Source organism: Ovis canadensis, chromosome 1 (genome assembly GCF_042477335.2).
Source record: "Ovis canadensis isolate MfBH-ARS-UI-01 breed Bighorn chromosome 1, ARS-UI_OviCan_v2, whole genome shotgun sequence".
NCBI lineage: Eukaryota > Metazoa > Chordata > Mammalia > Artiodactyla > Bovidae > Ovis > Ovis canadensis.
In genome coordinates, this window is record NC_091245.1 from 101,680,903 (window position 1) to 101,698,763 (window position 17,861).

The 17,861-nt window shown below is 39.9% G+C and overlaps 2 protein-coding genes across 3 annotated transcripts in view; both read right to left on the bottom strand.

The window, feature by feature from the left end:
- Positions 1-927: 927 nt before the first annotated feature.
- On the bottom strand, positions 928-17,759 carry CTSK (cathepsin K). Its single transcript, XM_069603724.1, has 9 exons — positions 17,717-17,759; positions 14,358-14,478; positions 12,497-12,620; positions 11,909-12,031; positions 11,672-11,827; positions 8,992-9,210; positions 4,068-4,233; positions 3,690-3,795; positions 928-2,315 (listed from the first exon to the last, which is right to left on the bottom strand). The coding sequence occupies exons 3-9, from the start codon at positions 12,617-12,619 to the stop codon at positions 2,216-2,218; spliced, it is 993 nt and encodes a 330-aa protein (XP_069459825.1). The 5' UTR covers position 12,620; positions 14,358-14,478; positions 17,717-17,759; the 3' UTR covers positions 928-2,215.
- Positions 15,814-17,861, bottom strand: part of ARNT (aryl hydrocarbon receptor nuclear translocator) — a 66,729-nt gene continuing 64,681 nt past the window's right edge. For both annotated transcript variants that reach the window (XM_069603680.1, XM_069603690.1), the window contains one exon: positions 15,814-17,816. In XM_069603680.1, the coding sequence (XP_069459781.1) occupies positions 17,727-17,816 (90 nt within the window). In that variant the 3' untranslated portion in view covers positions 15,814-17,726. The remainder of the gene's footprint in view (positions 17,817-17,861) is intronic.

A 17,861-nucleotide genomic window follows, 5' to 3' on the forward strand; every position in this document is an offset into this window, starting at 1 on the left:
CAAAGCATCACAGAGACTACGTGCAGGTTACTGAATGTGCTCACTCATGCCTACACATTTCAATATACTATTCTTGGGGTCTGAATGCCGTTTTACATTCCCAATCCGCCAAATTAACACCTGAGCTTCAGAAAAGTTAAGGAGTTATGCTTCCATTAAATATTCTTTTTTTTTTGAGAAGAAATAGAGTACGTGTGTGTGTGCTGTCATCTCCGACTCTTTGCTACCCCAAGGACTGTAGCCATCAGGTCCCTCTGACCATGGAATTTTCCAGGCAAGAATACTGGAGTGGGTTGCCATTTCTTCTACTCCAGGGAATCTTCCTGACCCAGGGATCAAACCAGTGTCTCTTCTGTCTCCTGCATTGGCAGGTGAATTCTTTACCACTGTGCCACCTGGGAAGCCCTAGAGTATGTGCAGTGTCTCCTAAATCTTGACTTTCCATTTTCTTACATCTCCATTTTGTTCCTCATCTGTTATTTGTTCTTTACAGCACTGCCAGAGGAGCACTGCTAACATTAAAAAAAAAAAAATCTGATTGTGTCCTTCTCCTACTCAAAAATATTTGATGCCAATTAAATACCTGAATGTTTCTAGAATAAAGTATGAACTTCTTGGGACACCAAATGCTTTCAAGGCCTTCTTGGACTCACCTCCAAACTACTTTCTCTCCTCAGCTCTACCATGTATATGTGTTTACACCCCATACTTGCAGCTACTGCAGCCCTTATCATTCACACACATACATTTCTCTTGGTGTTCACCCAGAACCTTCAGCCTCACCTAATCCAACTCTTCACATCACGCCCAATCTCTCCATTCCCTCATCCCCCTCAATCCCCAGTCTTCTCTGCACATTCAGATATTTCAAAGCTTTGTTTTCAATGAAACTGCATCTAAAATATTTTAAGAATGAATGACTCAATCTTGAGCTTCCACAGTTCATATTTATTTAATTATGGTTGATATTATTAGTTGTTTTTATGTCTGTCACTAGTCTGTAACTTTCATAGAAGTCAGGGCCGCATCTTACTAATTTGTTTCAGCCTGGTAGCTTTGAATACATTGCAAATGACATGGTAATAAATATTGACACACAAAAATAAATGGTTTTTGCACAGCATGAAATAAAGTAGTGCCTGACACATGGTCAGTGTTCAATAAATGTGAACTCTTTCTAGTAGTAATAACTGTTGCTCAAAAAACATTTTGTGAAAAATGGCAAAAGCTCATTGTGCTGATTTACTATTAGCCAGCTAAGCTCTTTTAAAACTGATACTGTTTAGGAATTATTATAAAGAGTTTCAATTTCCTCTTTTGGTAAAAGCAAAAGTTTAGGTTCTCGAACCACAGAAAGATATTTTTCAAGACCTAGGTTCATGTATCACTTAATCTGGTCTCCATACGGATAGAATTAAATATTGAAATCTTTTTATATCCATTTAATCCCTGATACTTAGTACAACTCTTAATACCAAGTAAGCACTAAAAAATGTTAGTGGAAGGAATAAACAAATAAATGAATTAGGATGAATTGTTTATGCAACAGAATCTCCAAACTGTGAACACATCATATATAAGGAATATGTTTCATTCATTTGTCTCCAGCCACCTCGCCCAGTATCTGACACAAAATGAATGTTTACTAAACAGCTATTTATTAAATTATAGACAAGCGATAAACACAGTTTACTTTAAAAATGCAAAGAAGGAAAAAGAAAACACATTTGTTGTATCATGTAAACTTCCACCAAAGATTTGTGAATAGATTTATTAATGGGGTAGAATTTCTACCTGGAAGATAGAGAGGTAAACATGGAGACTGAGAAGTCAGGTCACCTTAGTCCTCTCAAGTGGTTAAAGCTAACTAGTCCCTGTGAATGAGAATTTAGCCTCTCTGAGGGTCTCTAGCCTCTATACAGCATTGGTCTCAGAACAACACAGTCAGGGCAGGTGCTGGTCACATCTCTTAGCCTAAGAGTGCATACCTATTAGGGAAATTCTACTGTGGTAACAATGAAAACATAAAGACCTTGGGTGAAGAGAAGAAAGGAGTAGGAGTGTCACTTGAAGCACAAACAGGGAGACTGAACGGACAATCTCTGTGTCACCACATCTGTGTCAAGAAAGGCACGCCAGTTTCCTTCAAGGTACATAAGCATGTTGCACCATTGTGGAAGGAATGGAAGAGCAGGATGGGGTTGGCTGGTGGAAGTCACATCTTGGGGAAGCTGGCCAGATTTGCAATGCCACAAGCGTTGTTCTTATTCCGGGCCATGAGGATATAGCCTTTGTTTCCCCAGTTTTCTCCCCAGCTGTAGGACCAAGCAAGGAAAATACTTAGTACCCTCAGTTTATTCAATAAAACATTTACTGAGTATTGTGCTAGGTTTTGATGGTTTACCAAAATAAATAAATCAGTTTTTACCTTTAAAGACTTTTAAAGTCAAGAAATGGAGAGAAGGCATAGTGTTACAAGAGATTGTTTCTGCTCAAGGGGATCAAAAAGGGCTTAACAAAAGAGGTGGCATTTGAGCTGAGCCCAAAGGCTGATAGAATTTGGACGTGTGGAAACAGGAAGCCAGCAGGTGAGAGTGAAATGAGTAATAGAGGCAGGAAAGCATGGGATATGTGTTAAGATCATGTAGCTAATTGCCATACACCCAGAGCTATCACAGAATCGTGGACCAAGTATACTCCAATTAAAAAAAAATCATACAGCTGAAGAACAGGGTGCCTGACAGGGTATAGTGGGAGATTAGGTTAAGGGGATCTTTCTAGCCAGGCTAAAGATTTTCACTCTCTGGCCCATGATAGTGGCAGAGACACTGAAGATTTCTGATTAGGAGAGTGACATCATTAAACTTGAGTTTTATGATGAATTATCTTGAAAACTTGAGTCTAGAGCATAAGAAAGAGGCAAGAGAGGCTGAAGCTGGTGATTTTGGTTCAGGAGTGAACCCATAGAAGAGATGGCAACAGAAGATGAGATGGTTGGATGGCATCATCGACTCAGTGGACATGAGTTTGTACAAACTCTGGGAGATAGTGAAGGACAGGGAAGTCTGATGTGCTGCAGTCCATGGGGTCACAAAGAGTCAGACAAACTGAGCACCTGAACAACAATCACAGGAGAGATGAACGAAGCCATAAGAACAGATGAGACTGCTAAGGAGACAAGTGGAAAGGCTGGAAGATTAGATACAGATAAACACACAGGCAGACACAAAGACAGGGGAATGGGGAGAGATTGGTCTATATATCTTCCTAAATTATCTTCATAAGTTTACTGTCCTTTTTCTCCCAACCAGAAAATTCACCAGTTACCTGGTACATTTACTTAAGCAATTTACCCTATCCCTGTTCCTTATCCAGGGGTTCCCAATGACCCTGATCCTGCCTGGGCATGCCCTTTATTCTTCCCAGTGGCTGTGAGGTCACTGAAGACAGACATCTGCTCACATATTTGTGTACATGACTAAGTACCTTGAACACAGATTAGCTGTCCAACACATACCTTTAGTACTCTTATCTGGCCATTATGTTAGAATCAATAGCCTCAGACTGGGAAGGTAGAATTGAAACATGTGAGAAAAATTTCTTTGAGGGGAAAAAAAAGGAATATTGGGAAGTTGAGGTTGAGTGTTAAGACAGTGAGGGAGTGACAAATACAGGGTTCCCATAATTACCTGTTTTTAATTATCCAGTGCTTGTTCCCCTTCTGGATCCCATATCCCACTGCCAAAACTGCGTGGTTCAGATTATCGCTATTGCAGTTTTCATCGTAATACACACCTAGGAAACAAATTATCAAGGTGAAGCTTTCTGCAATCCAAGGGCTGCCCTGTGCGGTCTCCCACTCTAGGAGACCCTCTGTAGAATCCTGTCCCAGTCTTTTCTAAGAGGACTTACAAAAGAGATGGTCTGTGCTGTGGCAGCTGTTTCTCTCTAGTGGACTCAGTCTGATTATGGAAACAAGTACTGAAAATGCCTGGTACCCTTGGGGAAGCTGCCCAGTCCACATCGGGAGAGAAGGTTGATTGTGCTGTATAGGAACAGCACCGTACCTTTTCTGTAAAACTGGAAGGAGGTCAGGCTTGCATCAATGGCCACAGAGATGGGTCCCACTCGGGCTACTGCCCTCTTCAGGGCTTTTTCATTTCCTTCGGGTATCTCTCTGTATCCTCTGCACTTAGCTGCCTTGCCTGTTGGATTGTACATACAATTTTCATCCTGGAAAAACAAGGTTAAAAGAGGACTAGGACTAAGCAAAGGCAGTTAACTGGTGTGAGAAAGTCTGTTAAAGTTTTGGGTGACATCAGTGCATGGCAGCAGACTTGAGTCTCCACCAAGGGTCTGTTCTCTTCTCACCATTTTAGAAACTGTAAGAAAAGAATATGGGGTGGGAGGTGGGAGGGAGGTTCAAGAGGGAGGGGACATACATATACCTGTGGCTGATTCATGCTGATATATGGCAGAAAACAACACAATATTGTAAAGCAATTATTCTCCAATTAAAATTAAAAAATTGTTAAAGAACATGAAAATTGTATACCTCGTACCATGCCCCAAAATCAGCTCCAGGTGGTTTTAAAACATAATGTGAAAGAAAACACTATAAAACTTTAAAAAAGGAAGATTTTTATTACCTCAGAGTAGATAAAGATTTCTGAAATTAGATTAAAAAAAAAAAACCGCAAATCAACTCTGGCAATGCAGTATGTATGATCCTCAGGAGGCAAGGAAGCAGCAGCTCCTGTGTTGGGAGGAGGCCCAGCCCCAGCTAGACAGAAGACCTTGGCCCCATGCACCTGTATCAGGCAGCGTTCTGGCTGACCTTGTGGTCTCATGAGAGAGAGGTAAAATCACACAACATGACACTAAAACAAATTAATAAAGAACTCAGTAATTTAGCCTGTGAATTTCCAACATTATGTTTTGCAGGTCTAGTTAACAATGATGTGTTTCATTGTCAAGCCAGAATCATGGAATCTAATGGCAACCCACGTCAAAGTGGTGTATTCTTTTTGGCAGTTCATTTTCCTAGAGGCCACCCCTCAAAAACCCTAATGTTGCATCTACAAGAATACATTATCTAGGGCTTCCCTGCTGGTCCAGTGGTTAAGAATTCACCTGCAAATACAGGGGACATGGCTCGATCCCTGGTCTGAGAAGATCCCTTATGCATGGAACAATTAAGCCTGTGTGTCAAAACTACTGAAGCCTGCATGCCTAGAGACCATGCTCTGCAACAAGAGAAGTCACTGGAATGAGAAGCCTGTACACTGCAACAAAGATTAGCTCCTGCTTGCCACAACTAGAGAAAGCCTCTGCATAACAACCAAGACCTGATCCAGCCAAAAATAAATAAATACTTAAAAAATTTATCTAAACACTAACAGTAATGGTAGCATTTGACATGATAGTCTAAGATTATAGTAATGTCTTGTATTAATAATTTCTCTAGATTCCTTTGCCATATAATCCAAACCCTTGGTGCCTCCTAGTACCAAAAATTGCATAGATATACAAGTACAATAAAATATCTAGGGGAGGGATTTGGAAGGATACCATGTAATGATATTTTAAAGTAAAAATAACTTGTATTGTGGCTGGAATGAACTTAAATTACTGGATTATCTGCCTGCTGCCTTCTTTTTTAAGCTTTGCTTCTTCGCAACCTCTTTCCATTCATTTACATGTTCATATAAGAAGTTCTTTCAGTTTTATACAATAAAAATAATGAGAACAGTTGTCCAAGATTCAGAATATTACAAATGGAACACATGTCTTATAATAGCTAACTCTTCATTTTGACTGATTATGAAACCAAAATTATTGCATATTCCTCTAAAATGCTGAAGAGATCATTTGAGGGGGTAGGGGAGCAAAAATTGTAAGTCAATTGCTCCTTCTATTTCAAAACAGGGGTTCAAATGTTATATAATTTTTATTCAGAGTTTCCGAGTTATTAAACTATCCCTCAACAAACTGGTTAATACAGTACTGAATAAATGATATAAGCTGTCAATGGATAAGTGATCAACAACTAGTTCTAATAATATTTATTTTTTTAATATAGTTAGACAAACCTTTAAATTGGCTGCCTGGATAAAGCAACGTTGGAAAAAAAGTTATAACCATTAATCTAGGGTTTTTTTTGCATATACTATTAGGATTTAATTTTTTGATATCAAGTGACAACAAAAAGTTGTCAAAAAATATTTAACAATTTAAAACAATATTTTGTCACACCTGGGTTATGTCACTAATGGCCTGATGTATTCAGAATTAAAAAGCTAATCTGTTAGGGCAGCTTTAGTATGCTGCATCTTACACTAGCAGCCCTATGAAAACTGTACACAGATTAAAGAAAACTCTTTCCACATACAACCTCCAACTTTCCTCATTTGTATACCTGACAACTAAAAAAAAAAAAATAACATGAAATAATAATGGCATGAAATTTCATGAGGATGTCTTGAAGTGACTTTACTATGTAGATTGTTGAGTATCCAGTGAAATGGATCTGTTCAGTCATTTACATTAATGAGCATTTTATTGTATCAGATGTCATTTCAGATGACTAAATATAAATAAATAAAACTCACTGTTTTGGGTTTTTAAAGGCTCAAATTGCAAAGGAAAAAAATAATTTTTCTAAAATTAAGAAATTTTCTGGATTGAAAGACATCATAAACAGAAAGAAAAGAAAACACATAGTTATAGCTGTTTAGTCGCAAAGTCATGTCCGACCCTTGCGATCCCATGGACTGTAGCCTGCCAGGCTCCTCTGTCCATGGGATTTCCCAGGCAAGAATACTGAAGTGGGTTGCCATTTTCTTCTCCAGGTGATCTTCCTGACCCAGGGACTGAACCCACATCTCCTGCATTGGCAGGCAGATTCTTTACCACTGGACCACCAGGGAAGCCCAATACACATAGTATTCGTATCCAAATATCTTTTTATATTTTTTAAACATTAGTTAAGAAAGAGAATAAAATCTAATTTAAAATGGGCAAACAATATAAATGCTTCCATGGTAGCACAGTGGTAAAGAATCCACCTGCCAGTGCAGGAAACCCAAGGGACACGGGTTCAATCTCTGGGGTGGGAAGATCCCCGGAGTAGGAAGTGGCAACCTGCTCCAGTATTCTTGCCTGTAAAATTCCATGGATAGAGGAGCTACAGTCTACAGGGTTGCTAAGAGTCAGACACGACTGAGCACATACACAATCACACACAAAAGATATAAGCAGTCAATTCATAAAGAAATGCAGATATTGATGAAGCTGTGAATCAACTGGATTTCTTATATTATGCAGATGGGACTATAAATTTTCCAAATACCTTGGTAAACAATTTGACATCATCTAGTATAGTTAAAGATGCACAGACCTAAAGACTCAGACAATTCTGTTCCTAGATATTACATTCTAGTAAATAAACTCTTGAACGTGTGAATAGAAGACTGGGGATATTTGCAGCAGATAAACAGATCGGATGGGTAGATCTTGGCTCTGTTACATAACTAGAGGTGTGAATTTGAATACGCCATTTTATCTCCTTAAGTGTCTATGTCCTTCTATGTCCTCACCTATAAAGTGAGGATAAGGGTGCCTTACAGGGCTTTTACAAGAAATGAGAACATGCACCAAGTACATGGCTTAGTACACGGTAGCCACCATTTGTATTACTCAGACTTGCAATCCCTTCTTTAAAGGCTCTTGCTGCAAAGGCCCCATATTACCTATCAACTCCATGTATATAAAAATGTCCTCAGATCTTCTTTCTTTTAGATAAGAAAGATCTTCCTATTACTAAAGGACCTTATACTAACACATATATATGGAATTTAGAAAGATGGCAATGATGACCCTGTATGCAAGACAGCAAAAAAGACACAGATGTGTATAGCGATTTGGACTCAGAGGGAGAGAGAAGGTGGGATGATTTGGGAGAATGGCATTGAAACATGTATACTATCATGTAAGAATCGAATCACCAGTCTATGTCCAATGCAGGATACAGCATGCTTGGGACTGGTGCACGGGAATGACCCACAGGGATGTTGTGGGGAGGGAGGTGGGAGGGGGGTTCATGTTTGGGATCGCATGTACACCCATGGTGGATTCATGTCAATGTATGGCAAAACCAATACAGTATTGTAAAGTAAAATAAAGTAAAAATAAAAATTTAGAGTATAAATAAATAAATAAAGGACCTTATGGGAGGAAGTGAGTTCATCTCTAAAATTGCAATAAATATGAAGCAACTTGCTTTTTTCTCTCATTTTAAACATGTTAACATGTTAACTTACATAATTTGCTTAAATGTTCCCCAAATCCACATTGAGATCACACAAAATAAAGCCACATGATTCATGGAGTTAGCATGGTGGGCTTAGAGATTTCTGATGGGAGTGGAAGAGTTGAATAGAGAGTTATAGAGACCTACTCAGAGATCTATGGGATAGCCTGTCTGTTCTTTCTCCAAGGCAGAGAGACAGATAGGAGCCATGGTAGCGTAAGCTCCCCAAATTTTCCCAGACTGGACTTCCCTGGTGGTCCACTGGGTAAGAATCCACTTATCAATGCAGGAGACACCTGTTCGATTACTGATTTGGGGAAAATCCCACATGCTGTGGGCAACTAAAACCTGTGCTCCACAACTACTGAGCCCACAGGTCTTAGAGCCTGTTTTGCAATGAGAAGCAACCACAATGAGAAGCCACCAACTAGAGAGTAGGCCTCGCTCACCACAACTAGAGAAAGACCGCGTCAAGCAAAAAATTAATTAATTTTAAAACACACACACAAATTCTCCCAGACTGTGGGAATCTTCTTCGCCTTTTGTGGGAAATCATTTCATCAAGAAAGCTGGATAGGGTAACAGAAAACAAGATTTCTGGAACTGTTTCCAGAACAAAATGTCATGCTTGAGAAGGAGAAGCCGTTACAGAACTATGTGACTGTGCGGGACAGTCTCACCTGTCCAACATACGGGTAGGCATCTTCAGAGTCAATGCCCCGGTTCTTCTGCACATACTGGAAGGCATTGGTCATATAGCCCCCTCCGCAGCCATCATTCTCAGACACACAATCCACCAGGTTCTGTGGACTCAGATTTAAGAGTTTGCCGGTTTTCTTCTTGAGTTGGCCCTCCAGGGCACCCACAGAGCTAAAAGCCCAACAGGAACCACATTGACCCTGAGAGGCATAACAGAGAAATCATCAGTAATTGCTGTTCTCACTTTCTGTTTCTCTCTTCTACCTGCCCAATGAAATTTCACACATTTTGTAAATTCCAGCGCCCATCCCCTTTGCTATGAAGTATTCCTATTTCCCTTCACTTGACCTTTGTTGCAGTGTTCTATTGCTATTGTTGCTATTAATAACTGTTGTTACTACTGTTACCATTAGTTGCAGTGAAGCAGAGTACAGCACTTCAATGAATCAATGAATCCATCATGAATTGAAAAACAGTAAGGTGAAAATGCAATACCCCTAACTTACTGAACGTCACAACTTAGCCCAGCCTGACTTACATGTACTCAGAACACTTATGTTAGCCTACAGTCAGGCAAAATAATCTCACACAAAGCCTATTAGTGTTGAATATCTCCTGTAATTTACTGAATTATAATTATATTGAATATCTTATGCAATTTACTGAATTATAATTGTACTGAAAGTGATAAACAGAATGGCTGTAGTTGTGTTTACCTTCAGGACCATGTGCCTGGCTGGCAGCCATGGCCTGCTACCAAAGCCTAGCATCAAGAGAAGGTATCATACTACATATTGCTAGCCTGGGAAAAGATCAAAATTTTAAATTTGAAGTACAGTTTCTATGGAATGCCCATCACTTTTTTTTTTTTTTTTTTTAGTTTTTTATTTTTTACATTTTAAAATCTTTAATTCTTACATGCATTCCCAAACATGAACCCCCCTCCCACCTCCCTCCCCATAACATCTTTCTGGGTCATCCCCATGCACCAGCCCCAAGCATGCTGCATCCTGCGTCAGACATAGACTGGCGATTCAATTCACATGATAGTATACATGTTAGAATGTCATTCTCCCAAATCATCCCACCCTCTCCCTCTCCCTCTGAGTCCAAAAGTCCGTTATACACATCTGTGTCTCTTTCCCTGTCTTGCATACAGGGTCGTCATTGCCATCTTCCTAAATTCCATATATATGTGTTAGTATACTGTATTGGTGTTTTTCTTTCTGGCTTACTTCACTCTGTATAATCGGCTCCAGTTTCATCCATCTCATCAGAACTGATTCAAATGAATTCTTTTTAACCGCTGAGTAATACTCCATTGTGTATATGTACCACAGCTTTCTTATCCATTCATCTGCTGATGGACATCTAGGTTGTTTCCATGTCCTGGCTATTATAAACAGTGCTGCGATGAACATTGGGGTACATGTGTCTCTTTCAATTCTGGTTTCCTCAGTGTGTATGCCCAGAAGTGGGATTGCTGGGTCATAAGGTAGTTCTATTTGCAATTTTTTAAGGAATCTCCACACTGTTCTCCATAGTGGCTGTACTAGTTTATGGAATGCCCATCACTTTTATACCATCATGAAGTCAAAAATATCATAAGGTGAACCATTAGAAAGTCAGAGAACTACTCTAGGATAGGAAAAGTTTTCCATGTTCTTTTAATACTTTTACAAATGAAGAAATACTGCAGATAAAAGAAATACTCTTTAAAGGTAGGTCTTGGGTGCATAGGGAATAGAAATGTGGAAGACTTATAAAAATATAACTATTGTGTTAGAAACAATGATACTAATTGTGTATATTTGCATAAGATATTTGCTGTAAAAATAATGTAGATGAATAATTAAGGATTTATTATCTTGCAAAAAAAAAAGTCAGGGACCATCTGTACTGGCTTTGTAACACACTAGATCAGTGACCTTGGGTAAATTACTAAACCTCTCTGGACCACACTGTCTTTATGTGGAAATTGTGAATAATAATAATAAAATGAGATTATGAGAATTTAAAAAGTTAATTCATATAAAGGATGAATTATTATGTGCAATAATAATAATCTCCCCAAAAGTGCTAGCTATTATTATTGGTGTATGTTTGGCTAGATGATACATTTTTTTCTTTCCTGCTAGTTCTATTTTTTAAGATTGGGGATTTCTTGAGAACACAAGTTATGTCTTAGTCCTCTCTACTGTCTAGCACTATACCTGGTAGGTTCTGCAAAAACTGTGGTTGTTGAATGAATGTTAGATCAAGTGTTCATCTGGCAGATATAATCAGCATTGTTAAGATCATGGGAAAACTTACATTCTCAGGCTGGTAAGAATATAAGATTGTAAAAACTTTTGTAGAAAGGATTCTGTGACCTACTGATTCCACTTTTAAGATTTATTTTGCATATATATTTGTATATATGCACACAGGTGCTTATAGCAATACTATTTGTAGAAAAGAAAAAAGAAAAAAAAAACCTAAATTTACAAAAACAGATGATGAGTTAAACAACAGAATAGGCTTTATTCTCTTGGCAGTGGGAGGTGTAACTTAATTCTTTCCCATCTCTTTCTGGTGCCCTCATACCTTAGGAACAAAGCAGCAAAAAAAGGGAGAGATCATGCTAGCTTACATACCCACACCCAACAGAAAGGAGGATACCTGGTTTTTGACAGGAGTAACGTATCCCTTCTTCCGATAATCAACAGAGTCTGGGGTTCTGCCTTCCCAGTCTGGGATATAGAGAGTATCATTACTGCGGGAACGAGAAGCAGGTACTTTGAGTCCAGTCATCTTCTGAACCACTTCTTCACTGGTCTGGGACAAAGAAGAGACCAGGTATAAGCAGGGAACCAAGACAAAACAGGCAGACAGACCAGGAACTGAGGTTCAACTCACCATGTCCCCCAAGTGATTCATGGCCAGTTCATATGTATGGACACCAAGCGAGGCCTCAAGATTGTGGATGGAAATATGCTTCAGGTTTTTTTCCCAAATTAAACGCCGAGAGATTTCATCCACCTAAACAGAGCATAATTAGTATTGGCATAGACTGTGTCCTGTGTATACTTACTTACGTAGTACTGTGGAGGTTTTTAGAAGAGATTAAATTTATAATCATAGAGGATTTACCATCTAGTTGGGGAACTTGCCATGGCATTGTTAAGAGCATGCAAAAATCAATATATAAACAATTGCAAATAATAAAACTCAAAGCTCTGATTTATAGAGGAAAATTGCTTATGGATTAATGGCATTATTTGAGAAGGCTTCCCAAAAGAGGCCTGTAAGACAGTTATAAAGAAAAGATAGGACTTGATCGAGGATGACTTGAGGAGTAGGAATAGAGAGTATATGTTAACTGCGAACAGGGACAGGTTTGCTTGGTTGTATTATAATCCTGAATTTGAAGAAGGGAATTTGGAAGCTAGGATTGGATGTCTCGGGTTCCAGCCCTCCCACATTCTCCTCCAGGTTCCCAGGCACCTTGCTGTTATACTGCTTTCTGTAGGTCTTCTTCCATAGCTCCCATTGGGTGTCCAGTATCTCCTCGGGGTATAGAGCAAAGCTCAGTACAGGCAGCAGTAGCAGAACCGTGAGCCCCCACATCCTGGAGAATAGGATAATTAGGGGCATGTGTGGTAGTTCCAATCGTGTCCAACTCTTGCCAACCCTACGGACTATAGCCCACCAGACTCTGTCCATGGATTCTCTAGGCAAGAACACTAGAGTGGGTTGCCATTTCCTCCTCCATGGGATCTTCCTAATTCAGGGATGGAACCCAAGTCTCTTATGCCTCTTGCATTGGCAAGCAGGTTCTTTACCACCACCACCACCACCTGGGAAGCCATAATTGGGGGAGACTCTTCTGTTTGTCCAGAGGTTCCTAATCTGATTTGGGATGAGGAAACAGCTGGAACCATATGCTCAGACAGGTGGTTCTTAATCTTTGGGAAGCATAGACTCACATGACAAGCTAATAAAAAATTGCAACCCACTATTAATTCCTCTTGCCAGAAAAATGAATTCAACACGATAATTCTGGGGAGTTCCTGAACCCAAAGTTAGGAGCCCCTTCCTCTGGACCATGAGGCAGAGGAAAACTAGGCTTTATGAGGAAGGCAGACAAAGATTGAGAGTGATTTCCATATGATAAAGTGATAGGTGGGGGAAGAGGGGTCTGGGTTTGGATGTGATGCTGATACATCTGGTCCCAAGTATTTTGGGAGATCACACACACACACAACTTGGACAGATAACCAGAAATGGGAAAGAAAATGGACAATCAGGATGGGAGCAACATCTGTCTGCTCCACTGTCCCCAGCAGACTCGGAGGAGATGGACAGGTGTAGGGTTAAGATGAATGGGATTGGAGAATACAAAAAGGAGAGATAAGTCTTTCCTTCCTGATCATTTCTTCAAGGTATTCTTCTGTTCCTTGCCTAAATTTTGATTCTGCTCCTAATTTTGCCAGCAGGGAACAAGGGAAAAGTTGACAGCATCTCCTGTTTTCTCTGAGATATCCCCTCAGTGTTCTTATGCACTTCCTCCTTTCTCTTCCTGCTCCTTCCTTAGGCAGGAAACTGTCCTAATCTCAACCAGCTGCTGTGGGGGAAAAGCTTTTCTTTTTCTGACCGAAAAACCCACAAATACCTCTGGGACTGCCTCACAGGACAAAAAAGCCTCAGAAGCAAGTTTGTTAGAAGAACGTAAAACAGAAAAGCAATGTTGTGTGATCATTAGTTGCACAGCTTTTCAGTTTACTTTAGCTTCGTTCACGTCTTGTAGTGTCTTGCTAATCACATGTCCTCCATTTTAAGAAAAAGCTTAGTCTGCGGCAAGTCGCACAGCTTGCATGATTTTTAAACTTGTCAATTGTTTGTGTAATCTTTGTACATTGGAAAATGTCCAGCAGGATATTTAATATCTGGAGTGTTTAGGGCTTTTCAGATTCTCAAGAGTAGGAAGATCTTGAGCTACCACCCCTCTGCATTCTCCTCCTCCCTGCTAGTAACTTAACCCTTTTAGTACCTTTGCCTCCCCACCAACCAAAAAAAAAAAAAAAAAAAAACAACCCTGAGGCCACTCTTTGAGGGATGGGTAAAGAAGGCCTTATATTGCTTTCACTGACAACCATGTATACATACATATAAACCATAAAAGGAGTCCTAAAGATTTCCAGGTAGATTTTACTTAGCCAGGAAATGACCAAAGGAGGACATCACTGGTTTCCTCCAGAAAGCCTATAAAGTTCATTTTGATCTACAAGTCACTACGTTCCTAAAATTCCTAAAAATGGAGGACAGGAATGAGAGGTTAAAAGATCCAGGAAGCTGAAAATGTTACCTGTTGATGGGGATCTGTTCTCTCGGCTCGTCTCAGCAGAGAAGAGTGGATAATGTGGCCAGATGACTGGGGGGGCTGGATTTATTCCACCAGGATTGCGGAAGTCAGCTCTGGCTGCTGGCTGGAAAATTTGGATGGGGAGGGCAGTGGAGATAGAAATGCTGAGAGAGGGGGATTAGGGAGGAGGGAAGGAGGCAGATTTGTATAGTTCCTCTGTGTGCATGTGGAGCATGTGTGGCAGGGCGGAGAGTTAGGTATTTAGTTTCACATGGCTGCCTGCCTTTGAGACAGACAAAAAAGACCTCAGTACATTATTACCCAAGTTGGGGCTTACCTTCTCTTTGGTGGATAGACAAGCATATATTATTTGTTACACTAAGGGATTCTCTCTTTTCTGGCCCTTTTCCTGTTATTATTTCCTGTTCCTGTTATTTCTCCAACTTTGAAACCTGTTTTATAAAATTTGTGTCTGACCCTCACATCACGGGGGAGGAAATGAAGACAAAAAACTAGAAAAAAGTATCTCAGGGAAGTCACAGGCTCCAAAATCATTTGTATTTTATAGACCTGTTGCCTAAAAGCTGTCATTGCTTTCAGGCAGGGTAATAGCTTTTCCAGACTAACATGATTTTGCTGAGGAAGGATATGCCCAAAAAATCCATATGAAATCAGTTCTAAAGTAACCAGAAACAGTACTCCTGGTTATGACAGCGCTTGAATCAATGCCATAAGCACTGACAAATTCACTTGTGACTTCTTCACTGCCAAAGCCTGATGAACATTATCTGTCTCAATTATTAAAATCCCCAATCCAGGGCCAGTCATATGAGCTTCTCCAAATGCTTCCCTCAATATCCAGGCATGTGACAGATCATGAGAATCTAGTTCAGTCCCTAAACCACATCCCCAAACATTTTCTTCCATAAACAGATGTGGGGGGAAGAGGAAAAGAGGGTCCTTGGAACAAAAATAATAATACATGGTATCCAGCTTCAGTTTCTAGCTGGGTTACATACATAGACCCTCAAGAAAATAGGTTTATGCTCATGGGTTTAATTTCTTAATGAAACATACTATCCTAGAGGGAAACAATGTCTAGACCTAAATAGTTTAAATTTCCCTATCCCTGATTCCTTTAAATCCAGAAGTGCCCTACTGGTCTCAAGTCCCAATTTATCCCCCTCTCCCAAGGACTTGGGCAATCCCCTACCCCCCATCCCATGGTCAGACGTCCCTCATGATTTTACTCCAAGTGAGTCAGGATCAGGAGGACAACTAAGGAATGCTGACTGATCAGAGCCCTATGATTTCTGATTCCTGAAATTATAGACACACTGTGCTTCATGTTTGTGTATCTGAAGCACAAGTTATGGATTCAACTGGTTGCGGGTGTTTGTTGTTTTTGAGCTGGGATGGAATAATAAGGCCGCAATTAAGATCACACAACACAAGGAAGTTTACAAAAGGAAAAAATATTTTGTTTTAAAATCTTTGCTACATGTCATTATTTTTGCCACTGTAAGGCTCAGCACAGATGCCAGCAGTACAGAAATGGCCAACAAAGAAAAAAAAAATCAAAAATAAAACCCTGAAGGAAAAGCAGAAACAAAACCCCCAGAGCATCTTCTCCACCCCTCCCCTTCTCCCAAAGCCCAATAATAACTGTACAATATTATAGTCCTGATCACATTTAAAAACAGTTGATTATTAAAAAAACAAGGATTTCATTGGAAACTCAACTTTTTGGTTTCTTAAAGTGTGATATAAATATATATGTATATTGTATGTGTGCACATAGAATAAAAAAATAAACTGTCTCCTTTTCCACTTCACTACCTGGCACCAGACTGGAGACAAAAGGGAGGGAAACCTAATGACATTCTGTCAGCCCTCTCCAAGGCCACTACGCGCCTCAGTCCCCTATGGCTACATTTAGTATGTTTTCTCGCCAATTCAGTCTTGCACTTAAGATACTGGCCTGAGCCAAACGAGTGAACAACAACAAAAAGGCTGATGCACATGACTGTTACCTGAGGAAGGTAAAGAGTGAGAGTAGTAACCTGTATCCGCATTTATATGGCTATAGTTAATTATTAAGTGACCCTGTCGGGATGGGAGTCCAGGTCCCATCTATCACATGGATTTATTACACTTGTACTATAAAGCAAACTCCAGTCTCAAGACTGGAGAGGGAGCAACTATAGGTCCAGAAGAGACCTAAATTTCAGTTCTTGCAGACTGGATACTTTGAGTATGGGATGAAAGAGGTTACTTTGCAAGAAGGCTTGGTATTTGGTTTAAATTCCAGCAGTGAGAATTTTCACTGGGACTGTTAATCCAAGAAGTTGAGTTTCCATGCAGACATAACCTCTAGAGAACACACATCATATGTGACTCTGACAGAAAAATGCAGCATCACCCTTATGGACAAGTAGGGGGTTCTGAACGTGTTTACCTTGCCAGCCTATTTCTGCAATGCAGATGTTCCATACAAGGTGAGAGCACCAAAAGCAGGAATGACCCAGCTTTATCACTATATATGTTCAATGAGAGACCAAACGTATCAATAGAAGACTTCATATACTTGCTTACAGCTGCATAGTGGCTGGGCACAGATATAATAAGCGCAGCAAAGACATTTACTTAAATACTCTTTGGCTGCATTACTAAGTGGAAACTAATTGGAAGATTCAACTCTTTAGGACTCTTTGAAAAACACAGAGAAAGACAAAGATAAAATCTGGGACAAATTTTGCATAACTCCCTAGTAGGGAGAAAGAAACAAACACAGAAACAAATGTGCACACTCACACACACATGCACGCACACACACACTCTCTCTTTCTCATTTCCTTACTCATATTTCATTCCAGAGGAATTGCTCACAGGCAGCAAAAAGCACCTGTACTCACTTCCAAAAACCCCATTACACCTGCCATGTTTCATGGTCCTCAAACATTGAGGACATTTCTCCTCTCTCTCACCTTATTAAGAATATCTTTCCAAAAATAAGCCATAGTATCCAAAGGAAATAGTGAATGTTTTCTAACCTGCTCCTTGACCCAGCACAAATCGTTTCTGCATAAATTTCTGGTCAGGAGACATAAGGAAAGACATTCTTAACCTAACCCAGCCTCAGTTTTTCAAAGGGTCCCCAAAGCGTTGAGGAGTCACTCCATTTCTTCTATAAATGTTATCTCAGAGATGCAGGAAGACAAGGGAAAGGTCAGAAGGGAAAAGGGGTATACATGAGGGGTGAGGGAAGGGAAGGGAGAGGAACTTTTATTCTGTTTACAGAAAGATTTGCTTTTTAAAAAAACAAATGGTGATTTTTTTTCTCCCCCACCCTTTATCCTCACCCCAATAGTTCTATTCTGAAAAGGAGGGAAACATAGTTAGGTCAGGAAATTCTTCATTGTTGTAACTGTTGCTCTGGTCTCCCAGCATAGACAGCATCTCCTAATAAGAGAAAAAGAATAAGCTTGGGTCACACACCTTGATCCT

What these genes read in the sequence shown, in the direction of transcription:
- CTSK (XM_069603724.1), bottom strand. Translation starts at nt 12,619, where the DNA reads ATGTGGGGGCTCACGGTTCTGCTACTGCTGCCTGTACTGAGCTTTGCT. An exon ending in GAAAGCAGTATAACAGCAAG is followed by an intron (nt 12,032 to 12,496) that starts GTGCCTGGGAAC and finishes TGCTCTGTTTAG; the next exon opens with GTGGATGAAATCTCTCGGCG. An exon ending in TGAATCACTTGGGGGACATG is followed by an intron (nt 11,828 to 11,908) that starts GTGAGTTGAACC and finishes TCTTTGTCCCAG; the next exon opens with ACCAGTGAAGAAGTGGTTCA.